Source organism: Antennarius striatus, chromosome 11 (assembly GCF_040054535.1).
Source record: "Antennarius striatus isolate MH-2024 chromosome 11, ASM4005453v1, whole genome shotgun sequence".
Taxonomy (NCBI): Eukaryota; Metazoa; Chordata; class Actinopteri; order Lophiiformes; family Antennariidae; genus Antennarius; species Antennarius striatus.
The window spans coordinates 20,885,086-20,910,000 of record NC_090786.1 but is presented as its reverse complement, the minus strand read 5'-3'; the positions used below and the strand labels follow the sequence as shown (position 1 = coordinate 20,910,000).

Here is a 24,915-nt window from a genome sequence, read left to right as displayed (position 1 = left end):
GCGTGGCCACGATGGCACTCATGTGTTTGTGACAGTACTGGATGCACTCCTCCACCTGAACGTGGACACACACCCATGTCTTGAGTCCCTTCTCAACCACAGTCGACTCGGTTCCATTAAACAAACGTGTTATTAGTGGCACAGCAGTGGTGATAACAACTCATGACAAACTCTGTAAATAAACCACATGGAAGCTGAAGAACATGGACACCCTGGACAATCATGCCACGTCCACGTTAGGGCTGCAACAAGCCAGGATCTCCACTATGGATACCCAGAGATCAAACCTGATGATCAACAAGGTGGAGCTGCTAATTATTTTCGTCTTTGCATTACAAATGACTCACATCAGCAGGCAGTTAAATGTGGATTACTCTCATAATTGTTGCAGCTCTAAACACACAGAGCTCTACATTTGGCCCTCTTGTTTTCCTCAATAGAGGATCACAAAGAATCAAAAAATATGCTGAGAAATACAGGTAGTCCTCAACTTACAAACATTCATCTTGTGAACATTCGGAGATAAGAACAAATGCGCACCACCGTTAATGAGAATTGCCCTGCAGTTCCTGTTTCTACCACAACCTCCGAAGAGCAGCACCGCTGTGTTCACGCGACCCCATCACTCATCTCCCCTCTTCTTGTTGTTTCTGTTGGCATCTGTTGGGTTTCTTTGAAATGTCTGCTGATGTGATTAATCACTGTACAAGTAAAGGTTGATTGACTGATTGATTGATCTCAGAGCGTCAGACTTCGCACCTTCAATACTTCACTGTTCATCATTGATGATAAAGTAAAGGCTACTAAAGATTGTAGTCGTGGTGACCAGTTTTACCGTAAACTAATCTGGATTAAAACGATCGGGTGAATCATGAGTGATGCTTAACGGTTGATACTGGAAGCATACATGCGTGTTTTCATATGATTATATGTTTATTCTGCTTTATTATGTTTAAAATTGTTTTCTAGTGATTTTAAGAGTCCAATATTTGTGGCAGACAGACGTTAGGTCAAGTGAAATGATTTATTTTTCCGTATAATTTTTATTTGAAAACCGACGTATAATCGAGAACAGCTTAACTTGAAACAACCTGTACATGTATTTTATTATACTGTATCTTGTTATTATGTTTTGTTTTTGTCTCTTATCAGTCTTAGGGAATAGCACTTTAGTATTTTGAGTATTAATGACATTTAAATGACCTTAAATGACGATTATAGATTGAAATTTAATAAATAAGGACTCATGAACAACCTCTCTTGTGTTCATATGTTGAGAACTACCTGTATGTTGTTTCCAGGCCAATCGATTTAGTTAAATCTGAAAACAAAAGGCCCGTAGCACACGACCACACCTAGCATCACAACACTTACTAACGTATCCATCTTCAAGAACTCGGAGGAGATCAGGATTGAGATCACATTGCTGGGCTCTGTAACCGACAAACACCACATGACCAACCAACAAACAACACAGAACAGACAGCCAATGGGCAGCAAACACTCACCACACCTACTGACCAGTAAGTCAAGCCTTATCCAAGTATTCACACAGACAGGTTGTGTTGGAGACAGCTCAGGTGACATTATGTGATATTTTTGTGATAAAGTTCACGCGGGGGATTTACCGAGCCGGGGTTTGTCCTTGTTGCCCTCGGCGACAGAGTTCCTCCTCACGTAGTTCATGAGCCAGTCGAAGATCTGCACATCGCAGTGAACGGAGATGTCCACCTCCTCCCACCTCTGAGGGTCTACAGACAGATACTCAGCAAAGTAGCGCATCTCTTTCACCAGAAGATCTCTGGGACACTTGAAGTCCTGCTTCAGGTGTTTAGTCTCATCGCACACATGGATGACCATGTTGGGACTGTGGGGACAAAGTCAAATCCCTTATTATAAAAGATTTAATGACATTAAACATGTTTCGCATTAAAGTCCAGTGAGTGACCCGTACATTAACTCAGATAGGGGATCGATTAGTGATGCTGATGCTGCTAGCCGGGGCCGCAGGTGACTGGGAGACTGGATGACATCACAGAACTTACTCTCGTGGCTTCTGAGGTTTGTCCTTCTCCTCTCCTGAACCTCTTCTTTCCTTCTTCTCCACAGAAACGCCTCTTCCCGACTGCGTTAATTTGGAACCTGTTGACAGCAGCGAAAGAAAACAGCTTTAAATGACTTTGAATCTCATTGTCGAATGACACCAGCAGCACCACGGCCATGCAGCTTCTGTGGAGTTTTGTACTTCATTAACATGAAAGATTTCAACATCCATCCGTCATTTTTCTTGTGGATGAGACAACCCTCACATGTTTTCACACACATTTCACTTTTTCATGGATGGAGGATTGAATTAAAGATGAATCATTTGAGTAAATTATTTTTTAAACTTCACAAGATTATTTTAAACTTGACAGATTTCTATTCATGCGTGATGGTAACGGCTGAAAATATACTGCTGGAATAAAAACCCATTTTGATTTTATAGAAAAACAATAACAGCTGAAAACCAGGAGTGACAACATTTCTGTTTAACAGTCCAGCCAGAGACAGAAAGGCTTTAATGCTTGAAGGAAACTGCAGTGATTTTTTCAAGTTCTTGGACAACACACAATAAAAGTTGCTCAATTATGGATTCTGTAACATAACACAAAAAAAACATACTTCAGTATCCAGTGCTGGTTAGCTGCAGTAATCATGTTATCTGCCCTGCTGGTGAGGGTAGATACCTGGAGCGTTGCTGCTGCCTTGGGGGCCTCCTGGCGTCGTCACCTCCTCAGACTGGCCCATTGTGGACCGACCATCTGGAGACGACGTGCTGCCGGCTGTCACAGCGTTACTCTGGTTGTCCAGTTGAGGAAAGGCTCCTGTGAGTTTCAGCTCCTCGAATCGATGGGAACACTGTAAGACCCCATCAGTATCACAGCATTACCTCTAAACTGGCCAATGGATGGACAGAAGCATTCATTTATTAACAGCACTCCATCTACCTCTTTGGGAGTAAATCCTGGAACCAGTTGGGCTACGTTGTCCCAGTTTATGGGCTGGGACAGTCCCCAAAGAGAGCCCAGCACCATATCCAACACCAGGAGGTTGTTGTCATAGGGAAAGTTGTTGTTTTCTAGGGAGAAGCGACTCATCTCTACAGAGGACAAGAAACAAAGAAAGACAACATCAGTGTCTCCATCTGTCCGACCACCATATCCATACACAAGACAAAATTACTTGGTAATAAATTGGTGGATTAATCAATAGCTACAAAGATTGTGGTGAAATGCAAATATTGAACATTATATAGTTCCAAGATTTGACTTTCCTGCATTCTAAGGTCTCAGGTGATTGTAAACTGATTATTTTTGGACTTTAAACTTTCAAATTGCTGCTCATCAAGTGACAGAGGACATACTGATATAACCCAACACTGACTGGTGAACATCATCGAGAAATCAACCACATTAACGGACTGAACCAACGTTTGATGGGTCGTCTCATTTAATCCTGACCTCTTTCTGATTGTTTTTGAAGGTTCTGCTGAATGACGGTCGTGAATGCTGCACTGGTGACAAATGACAGCTGATATTGTTGACTAGCTCCGTCCAGTCCTCCGGAGACTCCATGCATTAGCAGGTCATCAGAGATGCTAACGCAGGCCGAGCCCTCCGTCCTCCTGCGGCTCTACGTCACATCATTTAGGTCAAATGTAGTCAGTTTTACTCTGGCATACAAACAGCGAACATAGTATATTAGTAACGTACTGAGATGGAGTCGGAAGCAGTCCTTCTCGTCCCGCTGGACCACACATACAGCCGGCGCCCGTCTTACGTCACTGTACAATGACGCTGAGCTCACGCTGCCAGCGCTAGCTAAGTTCGCCGGACAGCATCTGCTGCCTTCACGGACTCCACGGACAATAACTCGAGCGGCACGCGCCTACGGACACCAGAGATTTCCGGGGTCGTTATTTTTTATTTTATTTTATTTATTTGAGTTAAATTTATGTATTTATATATATACACATACATATTTATTTATTAAGTAATTGATTAAAAATATGTATTTTTGAAAATAAATAATAATGAAAAAAATCTCTAAGGCTGGCTAACTTTGAGGGACAGCACCTGCTGCCTTCACGGACTTGCGGACTTGAAATTTTTCTCAGATCTATCCCCCCAGAACTCTTGTCAAAAAGTTTATGAAAGAGGTTCGTTTATACGGAAAATTAAAAAGCCGGTGGACTCATACGTGCATACTAGGCTTATGAATGTATATAACCTTTACTTACTGCACTATTTATTAAATTAAAACGTCAAGAGCGATATTTCCATTTTAGTTATCCCGTGGTGCTATCATTTGTGAGACAGAAAAGCCACCATTAGCTTCAATCGGTTAGCATTTTTAGCTCGTTCAGCGAATGGCTACTTAGCTGCGTTATAACGTGACACACAAACTGTTACCGGTGTGCCGTCAGAATCACGACAAACATTACAACAACCGACACAGACGCTCGTAGCTCCGCTGGTATCCACAACACCGACGCTTCCCCGCTGACGCACTGCGGACAGCGGCCTGTTGCTAGGATACAGCGACTGTACCGCAAACAGACGCTTTCTGCCGGAAATCCTCCTCTAAGTTTTCAACATAAAAAACACCCACAAAAAAATAAAAGATTAAAAAAAAATAAAAATAAAGATAAAAATAATAAAATAATAGTGCTGCTGTGTAGGACTGATATTAACATAATAATAATAATAATAATAATAATAATAATAATAATGTTTTTGGCGTGAAGTCTGCTGGTAATAATTAGATACCCAAAAATTATTTTAAAATTAAAACCTCCACTCAAAAAGATTTATAAAACAGACAAACAGATTTTTGAAGAGTTTATTTTCAAAACTATTTTAAATATTTCAAAGTTTTAGTTTCTGTGACCAACTGTTTGAAATGTGCAAAATCAGCCCCTCTTCAGTGTGACTGAATCCAACCCAAGACCAGTGGCCTGCAGGACCCTCGCTTCATCATCACTCTGTCAGCATGCAGATGATGCATCTGGGCACCGAACTGACTTAAACATTGAATCCCGCAATTAAATAATCTCAAAACATTACATCTTAAATAGTATAGATTCATTAGAACAGCAGTTTACCACACAGAGAATACACAATTGTTGGTAAAATACTGCAACCTCCTACTTTTAAGACACTCTGGTTCCCAACAGAACAGTAGACATGAAGGTACAGACTGTTTGAATCACTAGAGATCAACAAGGGAACTGCTTTGTGAATGGCTCAGTGGCTAAAGAATGACATGTGTACACAGACATAGGACAAATGCACACGCGTCACACGTCGTTCTGAGGGATATCTGTGGCTGGGCCGGGGGGTAAACTCGTGCTGGATGTCCCCAGACTAAGAGCTGGTGTTTCTGCGTACACTGCCTCCAGGAGCTGCTCTGAGGAGGCTGAGACATGAGCTGACCCCAGGCCCGGCGTGAAGCTCGGGGCAGAACCGGGCTGTGGGTAAGCAGCTTGGGCCAGCGTGTTGCTCTGCTCAGCGGACCGTTCCGTCTCCACATGCTTACGGCCTCTTCTCTTGCCAAGGATCTTTACATAGTTGGCTGGGACGAGTCCTGTGGTGTGACCGTCCACACTGGCCAGCAGCCACCCTCGTACCCTGGGCTGTTGCTCTAAACACAGGAGAGAATCAAAAGGCTGTAAGATGAGCCCTGACCACCTTTATTTGATAGTTCCACACAGTTTTAACACCTTACATTGGTGACAATGTGCTGAAATTCAAAACATCACTCAGTTGACTTTAAAAGTCTGCAGTTTAAAGTTTATTGGATCTCTCTATATGATAGCATGGCAGTAAATGTGTGTGATAGTAAGAAAAATTCTATTTTTTTCTGGAATTTTGCAAATAATTATAAAACAATATTTTGCAATTAATATCCAGGAATAGACATTACTGATACAACAGCAAAAATCTGTACGAAAAGGTCTCATAACTAACTGCACATTAAAAATACCTTCAAAAATGTCTCGTGATCCAATAAAAATGTAAATAAATGATGTCCCGACAGAGTCAACGCTTCCTGTACGATCAAACGTCCTCCAGCCTCACCTTTTGGGGCCAGGGTGATCATGTCTCCGGCCCGGACAGAAACTTCCTCCTCGGACGCAGCAGAGAAATCAAACTCGGCTCTGGCGACCACGTGGTCGTCCTCCCCACTGGCCCAGTCAGTGGCTGCATAAAGACACACACGTCAGCTAGTTAGCTGTTAGCAGCAGGCTGCACACACACTCCTTATAATCCAGTGCACTTTATACTGTGGAAAATACTGTAATGTTTTATAAGCTACACAGATGAATGCGGAGCCTCCACCTATCAACTTGTCACCTTGTGACCCTCTCCTGAACTTCTTATGACTTCATGAGGCCAGATTTTTTTTTAAATTTTTTTTTGTAACTGATTATTTGGGATTGTATTTTTGATAATCCAGATTTATTTAGGTCTGAATTTCAATTACAAGCAAACCTTGGTTTTTGAACGCTTTAGACATCGAACAAATTGAAATTCGGCCAGAAAATTTAGATTTTTTTTTTTTTCGAACAAAATTTGGAGGTCGAACGCGAAACAAACGCCTTTTTCTCGACGCCAAGTGCGAAAAAAGGCGAGAGAAAACGTGACGGTAATGTGCTTTTTATTACTATACAATTTGATATATAAATGACATTATGATATAACTTAATTATGTTGAAAAAAGGTAGTTTTCTAGCATCTTGGAGCGGATTAAGACCGTTTACATTATTTGTAATGGGGGAAAACGTATTTGGAATTTGAACAAATCGCTGTTTGAACAGCCTTCTGGGACGGATTGTGGTCGGAAACCCAGGTTTGCCCGCATTAAAGTGTCGACCGTGTCTCACCACTTTCTTCAGAGGCGGGGCTGGAGCTCAGCAGTTTCCAGATGAGGTAAGGTCCCCCCAGGACCACAGCAAAGAACAGGAATATTGGCCAGGACTTGACCGTCTGATCCTCCATCCCCGTCCTGGCGGCGCTCACAGCCAGAGCGTCGGCGCTGTCGGCCCACAAGTCGTCCACCTCCGAGTCGGGCCGTCGGCCCAGCAGCCTCTGCAGGCGCCGGTACAGGTAGCGCAGGGTGCGGACCAGAGCGAAGGCAGACAGGACCCGGGTCAGGTGCGCTCGCAGCCGCGTCAGGTGGTTGGCCACGTCCAGCACGGCGCGGAAGCTGTTGTAGACGGCGGAGAAGGTGGCGTCCAGCATCATGCTGACGGAGGCGAACGCCTGGACGATGCTCTCGATGGACTGGAAGGCCCCCCGGCTGCTCTCCTCCGCCTGCTGCACAAACCGACTCGGGGCGACTTCTTCCGTGTGGGGCAGACGGTTGTACCCCCCGACACCGTAGCTCCCGCCGTAGCCGTAAGGGTTGTACCCCCCACCGTAGATGGAGCTCCCGTAAGGGCTGTAAGAGGAGGTGAAGGAGGTGTAGGATGGACGGTAGGCCTGCTGGACGGGACGGGGGGGCACTGGGGGTGCCATCCTGGTAAGAACGGGGGGGCCTGCAGAGGCAGCGGGGCCGACTGATGGTCCGAGGGACGCTGACCTGTGGAGAGACGAGAAGACAGGGTGAGGTAAGACAGATAGAAGGTGGTTCAATATCAGCATGGGGGGGGGTTCATAGACGTTAAAATCAAATTAAAATAATAAGATAAATAGTTTGTCGCTCTATCGCAGGATTTGTTAACCACGTGTGGCTCCTGGAACGCATTAACCACGAGGGACGAGGGGTCACTGGTAGTTTATTCTAAGGCAGGGGCGTCAAACCCATTTTCGGGGGCCACATCATCATAATGTCTGTCCTCAAAGGGCCAGACGTAATCAATACATGTCAAATGAACGTAACTACTCCTTATTGTTAAATAACTCTGAGTTTGTTACTCATTCAAGTCACCGCTGCACAAACAAACATGTCGGTTTGTCTTTTATAACACAAATCCTTTTGATGTGTCAGGTTATCAAGGGTCAAACCATCAACGAATAAAGAAAAATAACATCAGACTCGAGTTAGGACCTTAACTTTCTTCACAATGTTTGTGTCAAAATTAAAAAGGGATGAATTACTGCATTGTGGGAAATGTAGTTTTAGCTGTGGAGGCGACAGCAGGCCCACCGGACTAGCATGGATGCTAACTTGCGCGTGGTTTTACCTGTGCAAATTAAATGAAACCAGTCCGAAACAGTTAATAATCTAATGTGAGCAGCAACACACACACACACACACACACACACACACACACACACACACACACACACACACACACACACACACACACACACACACACACACACACCGACAATAAACACAACAGCTTTACGACAGTACAAGCTAACAAGCTAACAAGGCTAAAGCTCGTTTACCTGTAGTTCGTGGGTCCGATCATCGTACCGGGAATCCGCCTCTCCCAAGGCTTCAGTGGAGGCTGAGAGTCCATGGAAACATCAAATATTCACAGATTATCTAAAATAATCCCGACACCGGACCGAGGCCCGGCTGTCCGCCCTGTTTACCAGGCTACTTCTGATGCTGCCTTCAAGCGCGCCTCGTAACTTCCCACGCTCAAATCGCGCCTCATTAACAAGATAAAGGGATCCACGCCACCAAAAGGACCAGAAAAAGTTTAGGAAGCATGCATTTACAACGCAAAGAGGAAGTATTTTATTATAATTAGGCAGCGTCTGTAACATTAACATACATACGGATGTAACTGTAACCTCCGTGGAACCTGAACGCACCAGAGGGTTCTATCGATCAGAACGACTTGAGACGAGTAGGTTTAGTTGAGGCAGCTCAGTTTATCTAAAGACGTGAATGTTTGTAACAATAATAATAATTTAAATAATTTAACATTCATTGGAGGTGGAATTACCTTTTAAAACCATTAAAATCAGTTATTTGTTTTCAAATGTCTAACAAGCACACCTGAATGCGCCTCTCGTTCGTGTCCAGCAGAGGGCGCTGTGACATCAGAAGAGACACTCCTGTTTTAAACCTATAACGAGGCGGGAGAGGAGTTCCCCCAGTGAGAGTTGTGGGTAACAGAATTGGTATTACACCATCCAATATCAACCACATTTACAGCAGTCATTTGGGTGTTGTAGTGATTTGTCTGAAGAGCTGCCGTTCTGCTGGCGGTGAGGGCAGATGTGATGTCAGGCCTCTGGTGTGTAGGAGCCTCGAACACACACTCATTAGGGGAGTACGTCAGAGGAGACCCATGTAGGTGTGAGACACCGAGGCTCACACGTCTGCAGCGGTGGTGATCCATGCTGTTGGTCCATGACGTCAGTCTGCGTGGGATGTTTTTAAATCTCAGGTGGGTTGATAGGTAGACTTTATTGATCCCATACTGGGAAACTCACAAGGTAATATAATAAGGAAATAAAATTAAGGTAATATAATAATAAGATGTTTTTAGCATTTGTAGTGGCGTCTGTGACATTTTGTCATATGATATTATATATCAAATGCAATCAAGGATCCTCACGCTGGAGTAAGTTAATATAAAATGAGCTTCAGAAGAATACTACATTGTGAAAAGTAATATCTAACATATGACTGTTAGATATAAATGCACTCTCTGCTCAGATTAAGGAATAATTCACTGGCCCACATCCAATCTGCATGGACCCCACAAATAACCACTAAAGAAATAACTTTTCTGACAAACTTTGAATTTTTTTATGTAATTTTATTAACTGTATTGAAAAATTGGGAAAGTATCAGTACTATCACACTGGTTGATAGTTGCATGCATGTACTGTATAGTGTGTACAGACCGGTAGCACACACACACACACACACACACACACACACACACACACACACACACACACACACACACACACACACACACACACACACACACACACACACACACACACACCACACACAAGGGGTCTGTGGGTATGCAGACGGGAGGTAGAGTAGTTTTTTTTACAAGTAGTTTACTGGACAAGTGACTATTTTTAAAAAAATTCATTAATGTTAAACAGTGCAATTATGAAATATAGTTTATTTGCGTTGTGTTTTGAAGCTAGAGCATATTAATTTCTAACTTTGCAAGACAAAATCCCTCGTTTAATTATTTTTTAGAGCTACTGTAGTTTGTTTGCAGGAAACACGACGTAAGTAGAAAAATGATGTCAGTCGAATTATCTTGTCCAAAAATAACCATCCCAGTATTATACTGTACTGTACTGAATGCGTTTTCAAAAACATATGGTTAATATAAATGTATTTTAAGCATACAACAATTTTATTTTTAATACAGTACAGAAAAAACATCCTCAACTTGTCTTCAGATAAAGTCCACATGCTTCTTCCATATTGTGGGTAACCGGCTCTTAGTATTTTGTTATTATTTTATTATTATTATTATTTTTTAAATTATTTTTATGTATTGTACAGTAACAAAATATTATGTTCCGTTCTCTAGTGACCCAATATTTTTGGTGGATGGACATACAGTTGAGTAAAATTCTGTAAACTTTCCGTGTGTTTTTTTTTAGAAAAACGCGTACAATGGAGAACGACGTAACTTTAAACAACATAAGCCAAGGTACATGGGTATTGTGTGAGAGAGAGATGCTAAAACATGTGTTGCGTTTAAAAATAAAATCAATCATCAAATCACATTTTGGCCTCATGATTCTGTAGATTAAATTAGAATTTCATAGTAAAACGTCTCAGAAGAGAAAATCTGAAAGGAGTGATTATCCAATTAGAAATCACCAGAAGAAGAAGAAGAAGCAGCCAATGAAGCACATTACCTCAAGTAAATGGAAGAATATTGCTGTTGGTTCCCTCTGTATGTGTATTTTTTCATCATACAACCACAGCAGGTTGTCCTCAGTGACTGTTTGACCCAAACTGAAGGGTTTGTACAGCGGTAGTCAGCTGGTCTGACTCCACTGATGACACTCCAACACAGCTTTCCTTTATTTGCTCAGACATTCCACTTCCTAATTGGTTATATGGTGTATTTATGCCGGGCAGAACTTTGGATTGGCCAGATAGAGATGTGTGTACATTTCACAAACACTGGTTCCTCATTGCTCTGCGTGTTTTTCACGTTGTATGTCACGTGTATTAAGAAAAGAATGTTGGTGTTGTGGCTATTTGTGAAATAAGGAAATACAGTAGCTGACTGGTGTGTGCTGCTCTGGAGTCAGTATTATCAGGGTGTGGAACACACCCAACCATCCTGACCACGGACACTACGACAGTTTGTTGAAGCTCTGAACAGACTTGAGTTCTAAATCTGTCATTTTGCTTCTTTTTCAGGACGTTTCACTCATGTATGTTTGAACAATCCAGACAAAAATTAAAAAAATTAAGATCCAGTGAACTGCTTCCTGCTGAATGTTTCCTAACAGTTAATTACACGTTGGGGCATCAGACCTGTCCTTTTTTTCTGCGTCTTTCCATTCATGTCCTATAGATTCATGTGTAAACAAGTCCTATGGTCACTCACCTGTACAATACGATCACAGCTCATCAGTTTCGTAACACTGTGCAGCACACTGATCTGGTAAAATATTGTACAGCTGGGTGGGATTTTCCCCAATGTGAAAATGAGTTAGGTCTTGCATGGAGAGTCTTTCCAGGGACGTACAGGTACGATACCTATAATCAAGGTGTGCCGTAGGAAGTTTGCAAATTGTAGGATCAGAAAATGTAAGTAATAGCTGTTAGCTCAGTGATCTCCAAGCTGGAAAAACGAGGACATGTGATTATGACATTTGCATAATTCCACAAGTTGATGCAGAGGACCGGACTGGGGGGGGGGCAGCGGTAGCTCAGTCCACTAAGTCTTGGGCCGGGCAGCGGAGGGTGGTCGGTTCAAGACCCACATGGACCAAAAATCTCGGAGTGTTGAGCTGGCAGTGGGAGGCTCCGGAGCACCGCCGAGGTGCCCTCAAGCAAGGCACCGTCTCCCAACAACTTGCTGTGTGGGTGCAGCAGAACGTAGCTGCCCGCCGCACTACCCTCCTTGTATGTGCATGCCTGCAGACCCCCTTGTGGGGTTAAATGATGTTTCTTCTTCTTCTTCGCACTCTGAAGAAGCTTTTCTAAGTGCATAAAGGTTGATATCTGATAGTCAGAAGATAGAGATTGATCGATCGATAGGTAATTCTGCCGTGTACGTTTTGTTTGGGTGAGACAACATTGTCCTCATTCAGGGAGAGAGTGAACGCATGTCCTGTGATGTAAGCAACCTTTTGTAGTGGGAGGTTTTGTAAGCTTCAAAAGGAGGGGAAGTAAGGGGGGGGGGTGAGAGGAAGGGAGGAGATAGAGCAATGAGGGAGGGGCATTACTGGAAGTAGGTGGCTGAACAGGTCTAGCGGGCCTTTTCCAGGACACGGTTAAGAAATACCTGAAAGAGATTGACTACGACTGTAACTCATGTATACAAATAGACACTTGCGTACACACACACACACACACACACACACACACACACACACACACACACACACACACACACACACACACACACACACACACAGCTGTCAGCCCACCCATAGTCTTTATATATTTAAGTCTTTGTTCCATTTGTAATATGTCAGTAATCAGGCACACATTAACCCATTGGTTGATGTTTTACTACTCATTACTGCCAGGTTGCCCCAACAACCAACAACTCTGTTCATCACTGTGAGCTGATCCAGAACACAGCAGCTCATATTCTAAGAGGAACCAGAATAAGAGCTCACGTTTCCCCTGTGGCCCCCCCTGTGATCTCCTCCATCTGCATCTGTTTATTCACAGAGACTGAAACATCCCGTGACACCCCTGAATTCCGACATTTGACCCTGACCCACACATTTTTGTGCCTCTGGCTTCCTGAAAGTGTTTTTTGTTTTGTGATTATATCTCATCAGCTTTCAGAGACGTGTGTCTAAAAAGGTATAAAAGAGAAAATTTGACCTTGACCCAGTTTTTCAAGGTCAAGGTTGTGATCTAATTTTCTCCCCTTGCCTCCCTGAATAAAACACCTTTTCTTTAGTCTTTCTATCTTATCCGGTTAAAAAACAAACACACGAGCACAGAAAATATCAAACACAGTGGAAAAATGAATATTTGTTCAGAGAAGTAAAGGTGAAGTTTTTGATTTACAATGATACTGGGTTGTTTTTTTTCCATGCTAACAAAATATAAGAAAATGCTATCATTGCCATTTGTAAAGTAGCTCAACTTATAACAAGGCACAGGAAACTGTTTTCAGATGTGGTTGACTTCACCAGAAAACATTGCTGTATCTTTGTAATCTGTAATATATAGAAACAAGGCATTAACTTTTCAAGGCAAGCTCCAAACATCCCATACTAATGTATAATATCATATGGTACATTGGTGGATATAAACATATTTAAACACACACACACACACACACAAAATGACAAAAAAGAGCAAGTCAGACTCAATTTATTCAGAACCAAACCTGTTAAAAAGGTCAAAAATAGAAAATATACATCTAACAAAGTAGTAAAAACATTTTCATTTAAAATGAAAAGATTTGGAATGTGAATAAAAAAGATGTTTGGGTGAGCCCGGCTACATCTCACCCATCTGTCACATCACAAATTTGGAGCCCACAAAAAGGAAGGACTTGAAAGGAAAGGAACGTAAAATGTGTATCTGTTAAACATGTGGAAGAAAAGCTCTTACAACTCTGAGTAGCACATGTGATCACTGTTATGACATAGTCATTACAAAAGAAAGACAACACTGAATGTACTTCCTCCAACTTCCTCAACGGAAAATTTGGTACCTAGACAGGTCTTGAGCGTTTCAGCATAGTTATTTATTATACTCTCAACTATGGCTAATGTGTACAGTATATACAGAGTGCACGTAACAGCAAGTATTCTTCAGCTGGGATAGGCTCCAGCGTCACCCGTGACCCAGATTCAGAGAAGATGAATGAATGCAAATCAGTAGAACGGTATGGTAGGTATGGATTTTCTCCAAAGCAGTAAAAAGTAAACCCTTATAATATACTTTTCTGGTGTACATTCAATATCCCTGAAAAGATTTCAAAAATCAGAATTTTCCGCACTATAAGGACTACTGTCGGTTTTTTGAGAAAATTAAAGGCTTTTAGGTGTGCCTTATAGTGCGGAATATCCTGTAATTATTGATTACTACGCAATATGCTGACAGTGAATCCAGTTTCACCTGAGAAAAACATGGAAAGACAACTCTACATTCACTGGTTTCAGAAATCTAATTTCTGAACCCAGCAGCACGTTAATGAGGTTCTCATCAGACCCTAGACCATGTTCTCATCCTATGAAGGTCAGGAAGTTTCAGCTCAGTTTCACTGACTAGAACAGAGAAGACCTACTGAGGTCCATAACACCAAGCAGACAATTAGGGCAGGAGCTTAAGGACATGATGCAGATTGGCATCCTGAGTTGTGATGGTCCTTCCAGATGAATAACAGCAAGCAAAGACAGATGGCAGCATACCAAGTGCACATTGGGTCAGTCAGGAATAGAAGACGTTCTTGGCAATGTCTTCACTAACCGAGGAGATTAACCACAATCATCCGTACCACCTAGAAAGACCGCACTTGTTTGATAAGGTCAACTCATGTAATGACCTGAGCCAATGCCCACTGGTGATCACTGATCACAACGGGAGAAGCAAGTTTTCTCTCTTTGTAAGTTTAAGGAGGACCAATGCGTTGCTGGGATCTACTTAGACTGCTTGAAAGGTTATTCCTTTTAGTCACTTTGTCTAGTAGCCTTGATCCAGTCGGCCAGAGTCGGGTAGTGTCCTTCTGAGGCCGCGCTGCTGTTCGAGTAAGGGTTTTGCACATTTTTATGGAGCTGGATGTTGCTGCTACATTCTTGCCTCATTGGATCCATGTTGGCGCCGTTGCTCACAGAACGAGGAAGCAAGTTGGTGTAAGTATTTCCTTTGATTTCCCTCAGGGTCTCAGTTGGAGCACTGGTCTCTTGTCCTACAGTCATTTGGGGCTCCTGTTTCAACTGGAAACTGGTCTGAGCCGTCCCTCCCACAAGGCCCTTCAGATAATCGTCTCCTTCCATTCCATCTAGGAAAGGGAAAGAACTGATCCCCTGTGCCCCGCCTCCTCCTCCAGGTACTGGTCCATTAAAGGTACTCTGCATCTGACTTAGCGTATTGAAATTGGGCCACACAGTCTGGAGACCCTGGTTCTGGTTGCCTTGACTGTTCTGGGCCCGGGCCACAGGGGCAATGTCTTCCCTTTGGTGCTGCAGATGGAACAATGGCTGGGACTCAGACTGGTTCACTCCAGGGGGCTGGGGGACAGCGTCCAAGCACTGCAAGTCCCCCATAGACAGCTGAGGAAGGACATTATTCTCAAACTTGTTGTGTTCCACTCTCTGGGGGTACCCCGGTCCACGGTTGAGCTGCTGCTGCCTGGAGCTATTGAGACCAGAAAGATGGCTCATGGCACCAGATGGGTTCATGGTGCCCGCTTCCATTGAGAGGGTAGAGTTGGGCATTACCCATGAATGACTGACTGCTAGAGTAGGGGCCTGTGTGTGTTGGTAAGGCTGGCTGAATAGAGTCGGTTGTTGTTGCATCACAGGAGTGGACTGTTGCCCCAGGTACATGTTGCTGAGGTCTGGAAAACAAATGGCAACCCTTAGCTTCGTAGTAGGGCAACATTATGGTCATCTAGCTGGAATGGCTGAATTCGACTTAAAATGTAATCATTTCTGTTTGAAGGGAATCAATCTGAAGCGGGTACCTTTCCGCATGTGGCTCCTGCTGCTCTGTGGCACTGCTTTCGGTCGGTTCATTGGGAGGCAACTAAATGGACCACCTGAAGAAAGACCACGAACACTTCATTTAATCTACTGGTGCATTCTGGCATACAAGTGGCTCACCTACTGTATCTACATTTTGAATCACATTGGTTTCTGTTTCATATGTTTGGTCTAGAGACAGTGTCACTGAGGAAAAGACAGGAGACAGAGCTGGAGGTAGCAGAGATGAAGATGCTGAGGTTCTCTCTGGGAGTGACCAGGAAGGATAGGATCAGGAATGAGTACATCAGAGGGACAGCACATGTTAGAGGTTCTGGAGATAAAGTCAGAGAGGCCAGACTGAGATGGTTTGGACATGTCCAGAGGAGAGATAGTGAATATATTGGTAGAAGGATGCTGAGTTCTGAACTGCCAGGCAGGAGGCCTAGAGGAAGACCAAAGAGGAGGTTTATGGATGTAGTGAAAGAGGACATGAAGGAAGTTGGTGTGAGAGAAGAGGATGCAGAAGACAGGGTTAGATGGAGGACACTGATTGGCTGTGGAGACCCTGAAGGGAAAAGCCCAAAGGAGAAGAAGAAGATGTGGAATGTTTTGCTGTATGAAGGCCAAATATCTTACGTCACATCTCACCTGACAATCCTGATATCCTCATCAGGTCTTCTCTTTTTCGCTTCTTCACGTTATAGCCATAAGGATCTACAGCAAACACCAAACATTAACACCTTCCACCCAAATCTACTTGGGGACGGGGCCCCAGTTACTTCCATCAAACACATTGGCATAGCCATAGTTTTATCACCTTTGTCATCAGGCAGATATCTGAAATCCATCGGCTCACTGACTTCCTGATCAGAGGGTCGACGCAGCTGCATGTGAACAGTGACTGACTCCATTATGGAGGTGTTATAATAGGTGGGAGTCTTGAAGACGATGGCGACTTGGCGATGAACATCAGCTTGGGAAAAGGAGCCTTTGGCCTCCCAGCCATCAGAGGAGAAGAAGCGCACCTCAATGTCATCTAAAAGGAAACGGGAATGGATGACGGGAATGCAAAACTGAACCAACGCAGAAGGTGTCGGACACCACTGCTGTGTGGAGTATGGATGAATGGATAGAATGAAGACAAATAGATGGAAAATAGCATCAAGTCCACTGTGTTGAATAGCGATGGCTCGCAGAGCGTTGATCAAACGTACCTTTCTGCACTTTGTCACAAAGTAAGAAGACTTCATCCTCTCCCTTCACACTGCCACTGTTCCTGTTGACCCGACAGATCCTCAGCTCGGCCGTGTTCGGAGCTCCTGATGATGCAGAATGTTGTTAACGTGTAATCCAACAAATCAGACTGCATATTGTACGAAAGGAAACTTCTTTTTTTCCAGGAGTAACAATGTCAGAATCTGCTTCAGCTCGACTTTAGTGCAAATGACGCCCAGCAGAAATGACTGGTTTAGTATGTTCAATATATCATGTGCGCTTCACTTTCAAGAAAATATATAGTTTACATTCGAAGCCACACGTTTGCTGTTAGAAGAGGAAGTGCTCCATGGTAACGGTGTCGTTTCAGGGTCAGTATGTATAAAGAACTTCCTCTTTCTTAATCTGTGTGAGGAACACAGGTGGGTCACTCAGGGTGATGTCTGAACAGACTGCACAAATGGTAGCACATGCTGTATGAACTGTGTTGAAATCAGTGCATACGTGTTCACGCGTGTGTGTAAAAGAGTACAATCATCTTTATTATCATAATCTCTGTTGTGGCTTCCCAGCGTGGTGTCGGCAGACACTCACTGTTGTCATAGATGGGGTTGGTGACGATGGGGTTGAGCGGCCGGGTGTACTGGCCATTCTGGTCTTGCAGGAAAACCTGGATGCACAAACGAACCACATTCAAGTCGTACTCCTCCGTCTGCAGCAGCTTCTCACGCGGCACTGACGTCACACAAAATAAGGAAAAGGATCACTGACATTACTGGATTCACACACAGAGCAGATGTTTAGTCATTTAGCAGGAGCTGAGAGGTCAGTTTCAGGCTTCAAACCTCGCTGTGAACATCTGTGACTGCCTGAACAAACTCATTGTAGACATTAATCCATTAATAAAAATTTTTTCTTTGTTATAAATTGAACTATATTTCTTTTCACAAATTTCCCCACTGTGGGACAATAAAGGTCTATTATTATTATTATTATTTATTTATTTTTTCCTTTAACGTAAATATTGATACAATGTTATGCAAAGGTGTACTTATAATAATATATAGACAAATGATGTTATTTAATGTTGCAGGGGAGAATGGGGGAAACACACATTTTTTTCTTCTTGCTAGAGGGGGCGCAGCAGAAAATAATTGAGAAGCACTGCTGTAGGTCATGTCACCCGTATAGCATTAAGTGAAATTCACAAGAACGTGGAACCTTCTTGCGCCACCATGTCGCCCGCAATCATAGCTTGAATTCAATAAAGAGAGACTTATGAACAATTCAGCTTACAAACAACCTCTCGGAACCAACTGTGTTCGTAAGTTGAGGACTACCCGTACATTAAATGAGTTAAAAAATATAGTGTTTACCGTTAATGATATGTGTGAGAATAAGACTGGATATATAGAGAGGCAGGGTGTCTGTAATATTCTCACCCACACACACCCACTCACACACACTCCAAGCTTTCACGTCTGCCTACTAGCTTTTCCTTCATCTATCTTTCGTTCTCCCGGCCTACGGCGTGTCACCACAGTGACGTACTGACAACTTCACCTCAGGGTGGAAACACGTGTGTGTGTGTGTGTCTATGTGTGTGTGTGTGGTCGACACGACTGCATGACCACCTGCGTCTCCTGACGTGTGTGAAACCGGTGGGACCAGATGAAAGTGGAACCCTGACCTCCGTTAATGAGTCCATTGTGACACGTTCAAGGTGTTTTCAGCCCAGCAGTAAAGCATGAAACACACCTTTAGAGTCTCTACAAACCACCAGTGAAATTTCATTGAATAGTTTTTGGTGGTTTTTTGAGAACATGTGAATAAACCATTTCCGGTGGCGTGTAGACGAGGCTGACGTTACGAGCTTCCTTTGGTGTGGGCATGAAAACAGAACGTGTCATTTGTTGTTGTCATGATGATGATGATGATGATGATGGTGATCTGAAGTGCATTTCATCAATCAAACTTTATTTATAAAGCGCTTTTCATACAAAGTGAGTAGCCCAAGTTGAAGTTAGGAAACACCAGAGAGAAGTTGATCGATACGGAGATAAAAGATGACTGAATATATTAAAATTCAATAATTAAAAGTAATAAAACAAATAAAATAAGGTTAGAGGCCGGACGAAAGAGGTGAAAATAATCAAATAAAATTTCATTTAAAAAAACCCCAAGTCTAATAAAGTAAAATAAATAAATCTGTTTCAATTAAGAGCTAAAAGGTTAAAATAATAATTAAAAATTTACGCATCACTACAGCAAATATAGTTAGTCAGCAATTATTAGTCAGCAGAAAGGAAAAATGAAATAGTAATGATTGAATGCTTTGACAATCAGAGCTTTAGGAAGGGTACAAATTAAGATGCACAGAATAAAAAGTTGTCAAGTGTTTGCTCAGTCTCTGTCAGACACACACACACACACACACACACACACACACACACACACACACACACACACACACACACACACACACACCATGCTGCTCCCTTGTCCATTAAATCACGTGGCCTTTACCACTTTTTTGGTATGCATTACATTTTTAGTATCAGTTTCATCCCATCATAACTTTTTATTTGAAAGAAATTGTGGAGTAACGTGTAAAATAGCACACAAGTCCTTATATGGTCATCAGGTGATGAGACCAGAACTTGCAGTTAATTTTTAAACACCCTTAGCTTGTGCTGTGATGTTAAAAAAGCTATTTTCATTTTTTTCCAACTCATCATTAACTGAAACAGAAATTATTGGATGTTTATGAAGAACTCGTTTCCCTGGATGGGGTGTGTGTGGGGGTCAGGGGGGGCAGTGTTCATGTCAAAGTGTTTCAGGTGGTTGTGTAATGGAGAGAATGGAGGGTGACGACGTGGGGTGGGGGCACATCTTCCTCTGATACAGGAAGCGGTCGAGTTTCAAAGCAGAAGTGAGCTGAAGAGAAGTTTGAGCAAAAACACAGCGACATGCCCCCCCATCCCGTCTGCAGTAAACCGACACCCTGCTCCTGTGGGTACACGCACTTCAACAAGTTAGCTCCACACAGACAAACCATAAATGCTCCTCTGATTGGTTGTAATGCTGGTTAAGCTGCCATTGTTGTCATGACAACAACAACAAGAGCAATTCCACCTGTGTTACAGGTCAACAGGTGATCAGTGTCTCCCAAACGTCTTGGTGTTTGTCCCTAAATACCCCAATCTGACCCCCCCCCCCCACACACACAATCTTTGCTGCCTGTTGTGCTGCCTGTTGTACTGCCTGTTTACCGTGGGTCAGAGGACTATAATTTCGTCTGTGCTGAACGTGGTGTATGTCTGGTACACTAGACAATAAAGCTGACTTTGACCTGAATGACTGATTGTCAGTCGTGACGTTTCTGAGTTTCCTCTGAACGACTGGCTGTTTTTACTCTGGACCTCCTCTGAAAACTACTCAGTCAGATCCAGATGCTGAAAACAGCATTAAAAAATAATGTTCATGTGTCATACGTGTTATTCAGGCCCACCTGTACATGTGACACTGCACCAGGGAGGAAAAGACGACCACTGGTATGATACGTGATACTTTACACATATTGATTGTTGAGATCAATATGTCTCAGACTACTAATATTCACCTGGAATCACATTAAAAACACCTCAGCTGGTAGCAGCTGGGTCTCCTATGGAGACTGTTGCTAACAGGCTGACTTGCATTATGAATTAATTTACCTGAATCACTTTCAGTCTCTATTTACTGTCAGCTGGAGCTGAAATTAGACAAATGGTTTTATAGTTTGTAATGCTAATCAGCACCAAACAAACCAGAGGCGCACAAGTCAAAAGTGATGAGACACACTTTTATTGTCTCCATGGTGCTTCAGTGAAGCATGTTACCCTACTTTAATCATCTCCGAGCACTGGGGGAACCCCCGCTGCCCACCCTCCCCCGCTAAAAAGAATCCTGCTTTCCCAGCTCTCACGTGGCATCCTGCACTCGCTTCAATTGAGCAACTGTGAGCAAGAATGGGGAAGTAGCTCAGTGCCTGTTTGTACATGAGAGCTGCCGTCTGTCGGCGCCGCAGAATGAAAGTCCAATGAGGAAATAGGATTACGATAGGCAGCACAGCAGCCTGGAAAGATGGCACACCAATAAAATCTTTGAAATTCTGGAAAAAAGATGAGTCCGGATGCTTAAATCTTCAGTTTGGACTCATCATAGCAGGTTGATACAGCTCTAACTTTAAAATGATTTTTTCTGGATCAGTTCATTGACCATATCAAAACATTTGCTTAGGAGTTGTTCTAATTGGCTGTTTCACTAGAATGTGTCACTGAAATGCTACCAGCACACATGAATAAATGTCCCATCATGACATCAGCTCCATGGCAGGAGAAGGCTGTGAGCCTGAACACAAGCCCCATTTATGATGGACAACAACTGCAGAATTACAGAAGATCTGACATCATGAAGTGGCTGATCTGCAAAGTGATGATTATTACAGTAGCTACGGTACCCATTGATGACTTGACTGTATGGAACAAACATTATTTTCCATTTTGTGGTTTTAGTGGGATGCACAAAAAGTAAATACTTGCAGTGTTATTGCACATATTGCACACATTTTGATCTTCGACGCAGCTCTAGGTTTTCCTAGACAGGGACAAGTCCACAAACTTATCTCTGTCAAAGCGCTTTGAAATGTTTGCTGATGGGAGTAAGCGCTGTACAAATAAAGGTTGATTGATTGATTGAGTATCATCATCACAAATTTCCCCGCTGTGGGACAATAAAGGCTTATCTTATCTTATCATGCCTCCAAAAAAGATGCAAAAGTTGGAGAAAAAGCAAGTGACAGTGAGTTTTTCTGGCATTAAAAAACAATAAAAAGTTAATGAAGAAAGAGAGACATATTACTACAGATACTACTACAGATACTACTACAGATATTACTGAAGTGTGTGTGAAGAAGGTTGTCAGCTTGGTTCAGTGTCCACAGGAGAATAGATGGATTAAAGGCAAAGAAAACAATTAAATGAAAAGCAAAAGTGGAAAAAACAAACAAAAAACTTCTACGATACGTCTTTATTTCTGAAGCAGTTTTTTTTTAATGACTAGCAGGCTTTAATATTTTGATAAAACTGAAATGCAATTTTACTCTTTTTTTTTTAACTTAAACAGTTATGTTATTAATAAAAATATTAAAATTAAGAGTATATTTTTTAAATTATACTACTGGTAAAACTTAATCCTTGCGTACGATTCTACCGTATATTCTCTTTTGGGATGCATAAACGTCATGTTGGGATGCACACATTTTTTCATGAAGCGCATCCCAGGGATGCACTACTTTCTGGAGGTCACATGAACTCTGAATATATATATTTACGCACAAACATACATATATATAAAATCATCAGATCTGATTTTAGCGAGTTTATGGTTAGTATCCTCCCCTGCAACAGATGGAAACAGGAACAGAAATAATAGACAGACTGAGGAGGACTCACCATTGAAGGGGTTGATCCCTCTGGCAATCCTCTGCATGATTGCATCTTTCACTTCCCTCCTTCTTACACACTGGATACCCAGATTCTGGAAACTATCAATGAGATTATAACGTATATGAGCGCATAAAAACAGAAAAGGCTCTGACTGCAATGCTGACAAATAAAGCACTGGCGCCACACTTCAGCAAACTATAATAACCTCAGTGGTTCTGTTGTAACACAAGCATCAGTAACCTAATTTGTAGCTTATCTCAGACTATCCATAAATGACCTGATGCTCATCAGTAACTCATCTTTCACTCATCAGGTGATGCTACAGTGAGCTCAGTGCTGTTGGATGGACTGTGGGGGAGTGAGGATGGGGGGGGTTGAACTCACGCTATCACTCTGCGTTCTGGTCCAAACTCAGATTCATAGAATCCATCTTTGCAATCCTTCCCAACCAGGTCGTGTGGATGTGGTCGGTACGGCTCGTTCTTGGTCACCAGGTAAACACACACTTTCCCTTTGTCACGGTAATTCAGAATCTGTTGAGGCAGAGGAGGTACAGTCATTCATAGCTGCATACAAATATCTAGACACGCGTGCATAGATTGACACGCAGATGTCATTCAAAAAAAAATCACATCGCTGATGCCCTTGAAATATAAATCTAATTATAATATATTATTATAAAAGAAGAAAGTTGTGCTTGGTGACCTGCAGACTGGGGTAGGTCCTGTTGTTGTCCGAGCTGTTCTCCCCAGGGATGCTCCCAGCTGAGCGACCCTCACACTTGTACCTAAAGCGCATCCCCCTCTGCTTGGGCTGCTCAAAAATCTGGGTCTCTGGCTCAGCCACTGAGGAACACAAAGGAGGAAAACAGTCAACAAAGAGATGCAGTGATCGGGAAATGTAGAGCAAAGTTGAACTAGTCACGAAATTAGAAATCTGCAGTTTTCCTTCTGTGTTTTGAGGTCATTATTCCATTAATATGTCCCACACATTTATGAAAAATCCTTCTAAAGTTTGCTTAAATTTTGCTGAACTGACGAAACTCAAAAGGTCATATAGTCAATATTGATGATTAAGTTTGTGTCACTTTTCTGATATTTATTAACTCACTAAGCTCTGAATGTACGACGGTTCAGAGGTTGACTGTGCAAAAGGCGAGTAAATAAATCTCAGTTTCAAAATAAATACTTTTCTCTTTTGGTTTTGAAGATACTGCATGTCTAAAATGTAAAAGTGACACCTAAAGGTGGTTGGATGTGATTCTCACTGATAAAGCCGTCATACTCAGAAATAACATCACCTGATTTCTTTGCATCTAATATATTATAAAGTTTAGTATGACTGTGATTCAAACCAGCAGTCACTGAAGTAACATTTAAAGTTGAGCACAAACACAGAACTGGCCCCACATGACATCTGGGAGAGGAAGTTGCACCGATCTGGGAACTGTGTCGACTTGAACCACATAAAATGTGATATAGTGGACAGCAGAACATGCATTATGTGAATTAATCTAATTCACAGAATTAATGAATCAGTGCAGCAGAGCCCTGACACACTGACATGACACACAATTCCATTTCTGGCATGATTATAAAAATGAAAATCACGTGTCCGTCCTTCTTTAATCTGCACAGACTAGAGCTCCAAACAAAAAAAAAGAAAGAAAAAAAAGGCAGATATGATCGCACACAATATAAAAATACAAGCTCCAACATAAACGGAAGTTCTCACATAAATTGACACTACAGGTCTGAATGCAACAGCCAGTAATCTAAATGAGGAAGTGAAAGACGCTGTAATTCAGTCACAGTGAAGCTCTTGACTTGTGGAGACAAGAAGCGAATGGAGACACAAGATTAAATGGACTTACTGTAGTTGAGATTATCCTCCAGCAAAGAGGGCATTAGTACTGAGGAGGAAAAGGACATGTTTTTAATGTATTCATTTATATGCAGACTGGAGGCATCTCAGCAGTAGCTGCACTTCAAACTGGTTTGTTGGCCAGTCACTCCTGCTGTCATGTAAAAACACTGATTCACACCAGCAGGCAACACAAACAAACAGGTTCACGTAGATTTAATACAATCAAGTACTTTTGTACAAAGCTTTGATTTCAAAGTACTCATATAAGCGACACGGTTAAAGTCCAAGTATGCTTTTTGAGTCCCACAGATCTGATTTTTAGAATTCAGCCTCTTTCTGGGCCAAATAGTAAATGTGTTCTACTCACGGTCCATGATGCTCTCTGCCCGGTCACAGCTCTACCTGCTAGAGAACCTCGCGCTGAATGACTGACAGCAAATAGGAAAAGTTAGATATGTACAAAAAAAAAAAAAAAAAGACCAGCTGGGGGAATTCCCCTCAAGCACCGCCCA

The 24,915-nt window shown here is 42.5% G+C and overlaps 3 protein-coding genes across 13 annotated transcripts in view; all 3 read right to left on the bottom strand.

The window, feature by feature from the left end:
- Positions 1-4,571, bottom strand: part of sanbr (SANT and BTB domain regulator of CSR) — an 11,852-nt gene extending 7,281 nt beyond the window's left edge. For 3 of the 10 annotated variants that reach the window (XR_011037341.1, XR_011037340.1, XR_011037339.1), the window contains exons 1-9: positions 4,455-4,553; positions 3,756-3,930; positions 3,504-3,675; positions 2,991-3,142; positions 2,730-2,901; positions 2,046-2,142; positions 1,629-1,867; positions 1,375-1,433; positions 1-55 (exon numbers count right to left, since the gene is read on the bottom strand). The exon at positions 1-55 is cut by the window's left edge and continues 106 nt beyond it. Coding sequence is in view for 1 of the 10 variants with exons in the window: in XM_068327706.1 (XP_068183807.1) it covers positions 1-55; positions 1,375-1,433; positions 1,629-1,867; positions 2,046-2,142; positions 2,730-2,901; positions 2,991-3,142; positions 3,504-3,621 (892 nt within the window). In the remaining 9 variants the exon portion in view is untranslated. Of the gene's footprint in view, positions 56-1,374; positions 1,434-1,628; positions 1,868-1,954; positions 2,143-2,664; positions 2,686-2,729; positions 2,902-2,990; positions 3,143-3,503; positions 3,676-3,755; positions 3,931-4,282 lie in introns of those variants that run through there. The other 7 variants (XR_011037335.1, XM_068327706.1, XR_011037336.1 and 4 more) reach the window with 7 other exon arrangements.
- A 307-nt stretch (positions 4,572-4,878) lies between these two features.
- Positions 4,879-8,612, bottom strand: pex13 (peroxisomal biogenesis factor 13). The gene is made up of 4 exons (XM_068327435.1): positions 8,442-8,612; positions 6,929-7,626; positions 6,123-6,245; positions 4,879-5,685 (listed from the first exon to the last, which is right to left on the bottom strand). The coding sequence occupies exons 1-4, from the start codon at positions 8,513-8,515 to the stop codon at positions 5,342-5,344; spliced, it is 1,239 nt and encodes a 412-aa protein (XP_068183536.1). The 5' UTR covers positions 8,516-8,612; the 3' UTR covers positions 4,879-5,341.
- A 4,882-nt stretch (positions 8,613-13,494) lies between these two features.
- On the bottom strand, positions 13,495-24,828 carry rel (v-rel avian reticuloendotheliosis viral oncogene homolog). Of its 2 annotated transcripts, XM_068328051.1 has the most exons (11): positions 24,771-24,828; positions 24,411-24,449; positions 23,243-23,382; positions 22,922-23,070; positions 22,544-22,635; positions 17,643-17,783; positions 17,048-17,152; positions 16,651-16,869; positions 16,482-16,547; positions 15,833-15,907; positions 13,495-15,706 (listed from the first exon to the last, which is right to left on the bottom strand). In XM_068328051.1, the coding sequence occupies exons 1-11, from the start codon at positions 24,775-24,777 to the stop codon at positions 14,817-14,819; spliced, it is 1,923 nt and encodes a 640-aa protein (XP_068184152.1). In that variant the 5' UTR covers positions 24,778-24,828; the 3' UTR covers positions 13,495-14,816. The 2 variants fall into 2 exon arrangements, with proteins under 2 accessions (XP_068184152.1, XP_068184151.1); XM_068328050.1 differs by lacking the exon at positions 24,771-24,828 and having other exon boundaries at positions 24,411-24,757.
- Positions 24,829-24,915: the final 87 nt, after the last annotated feature.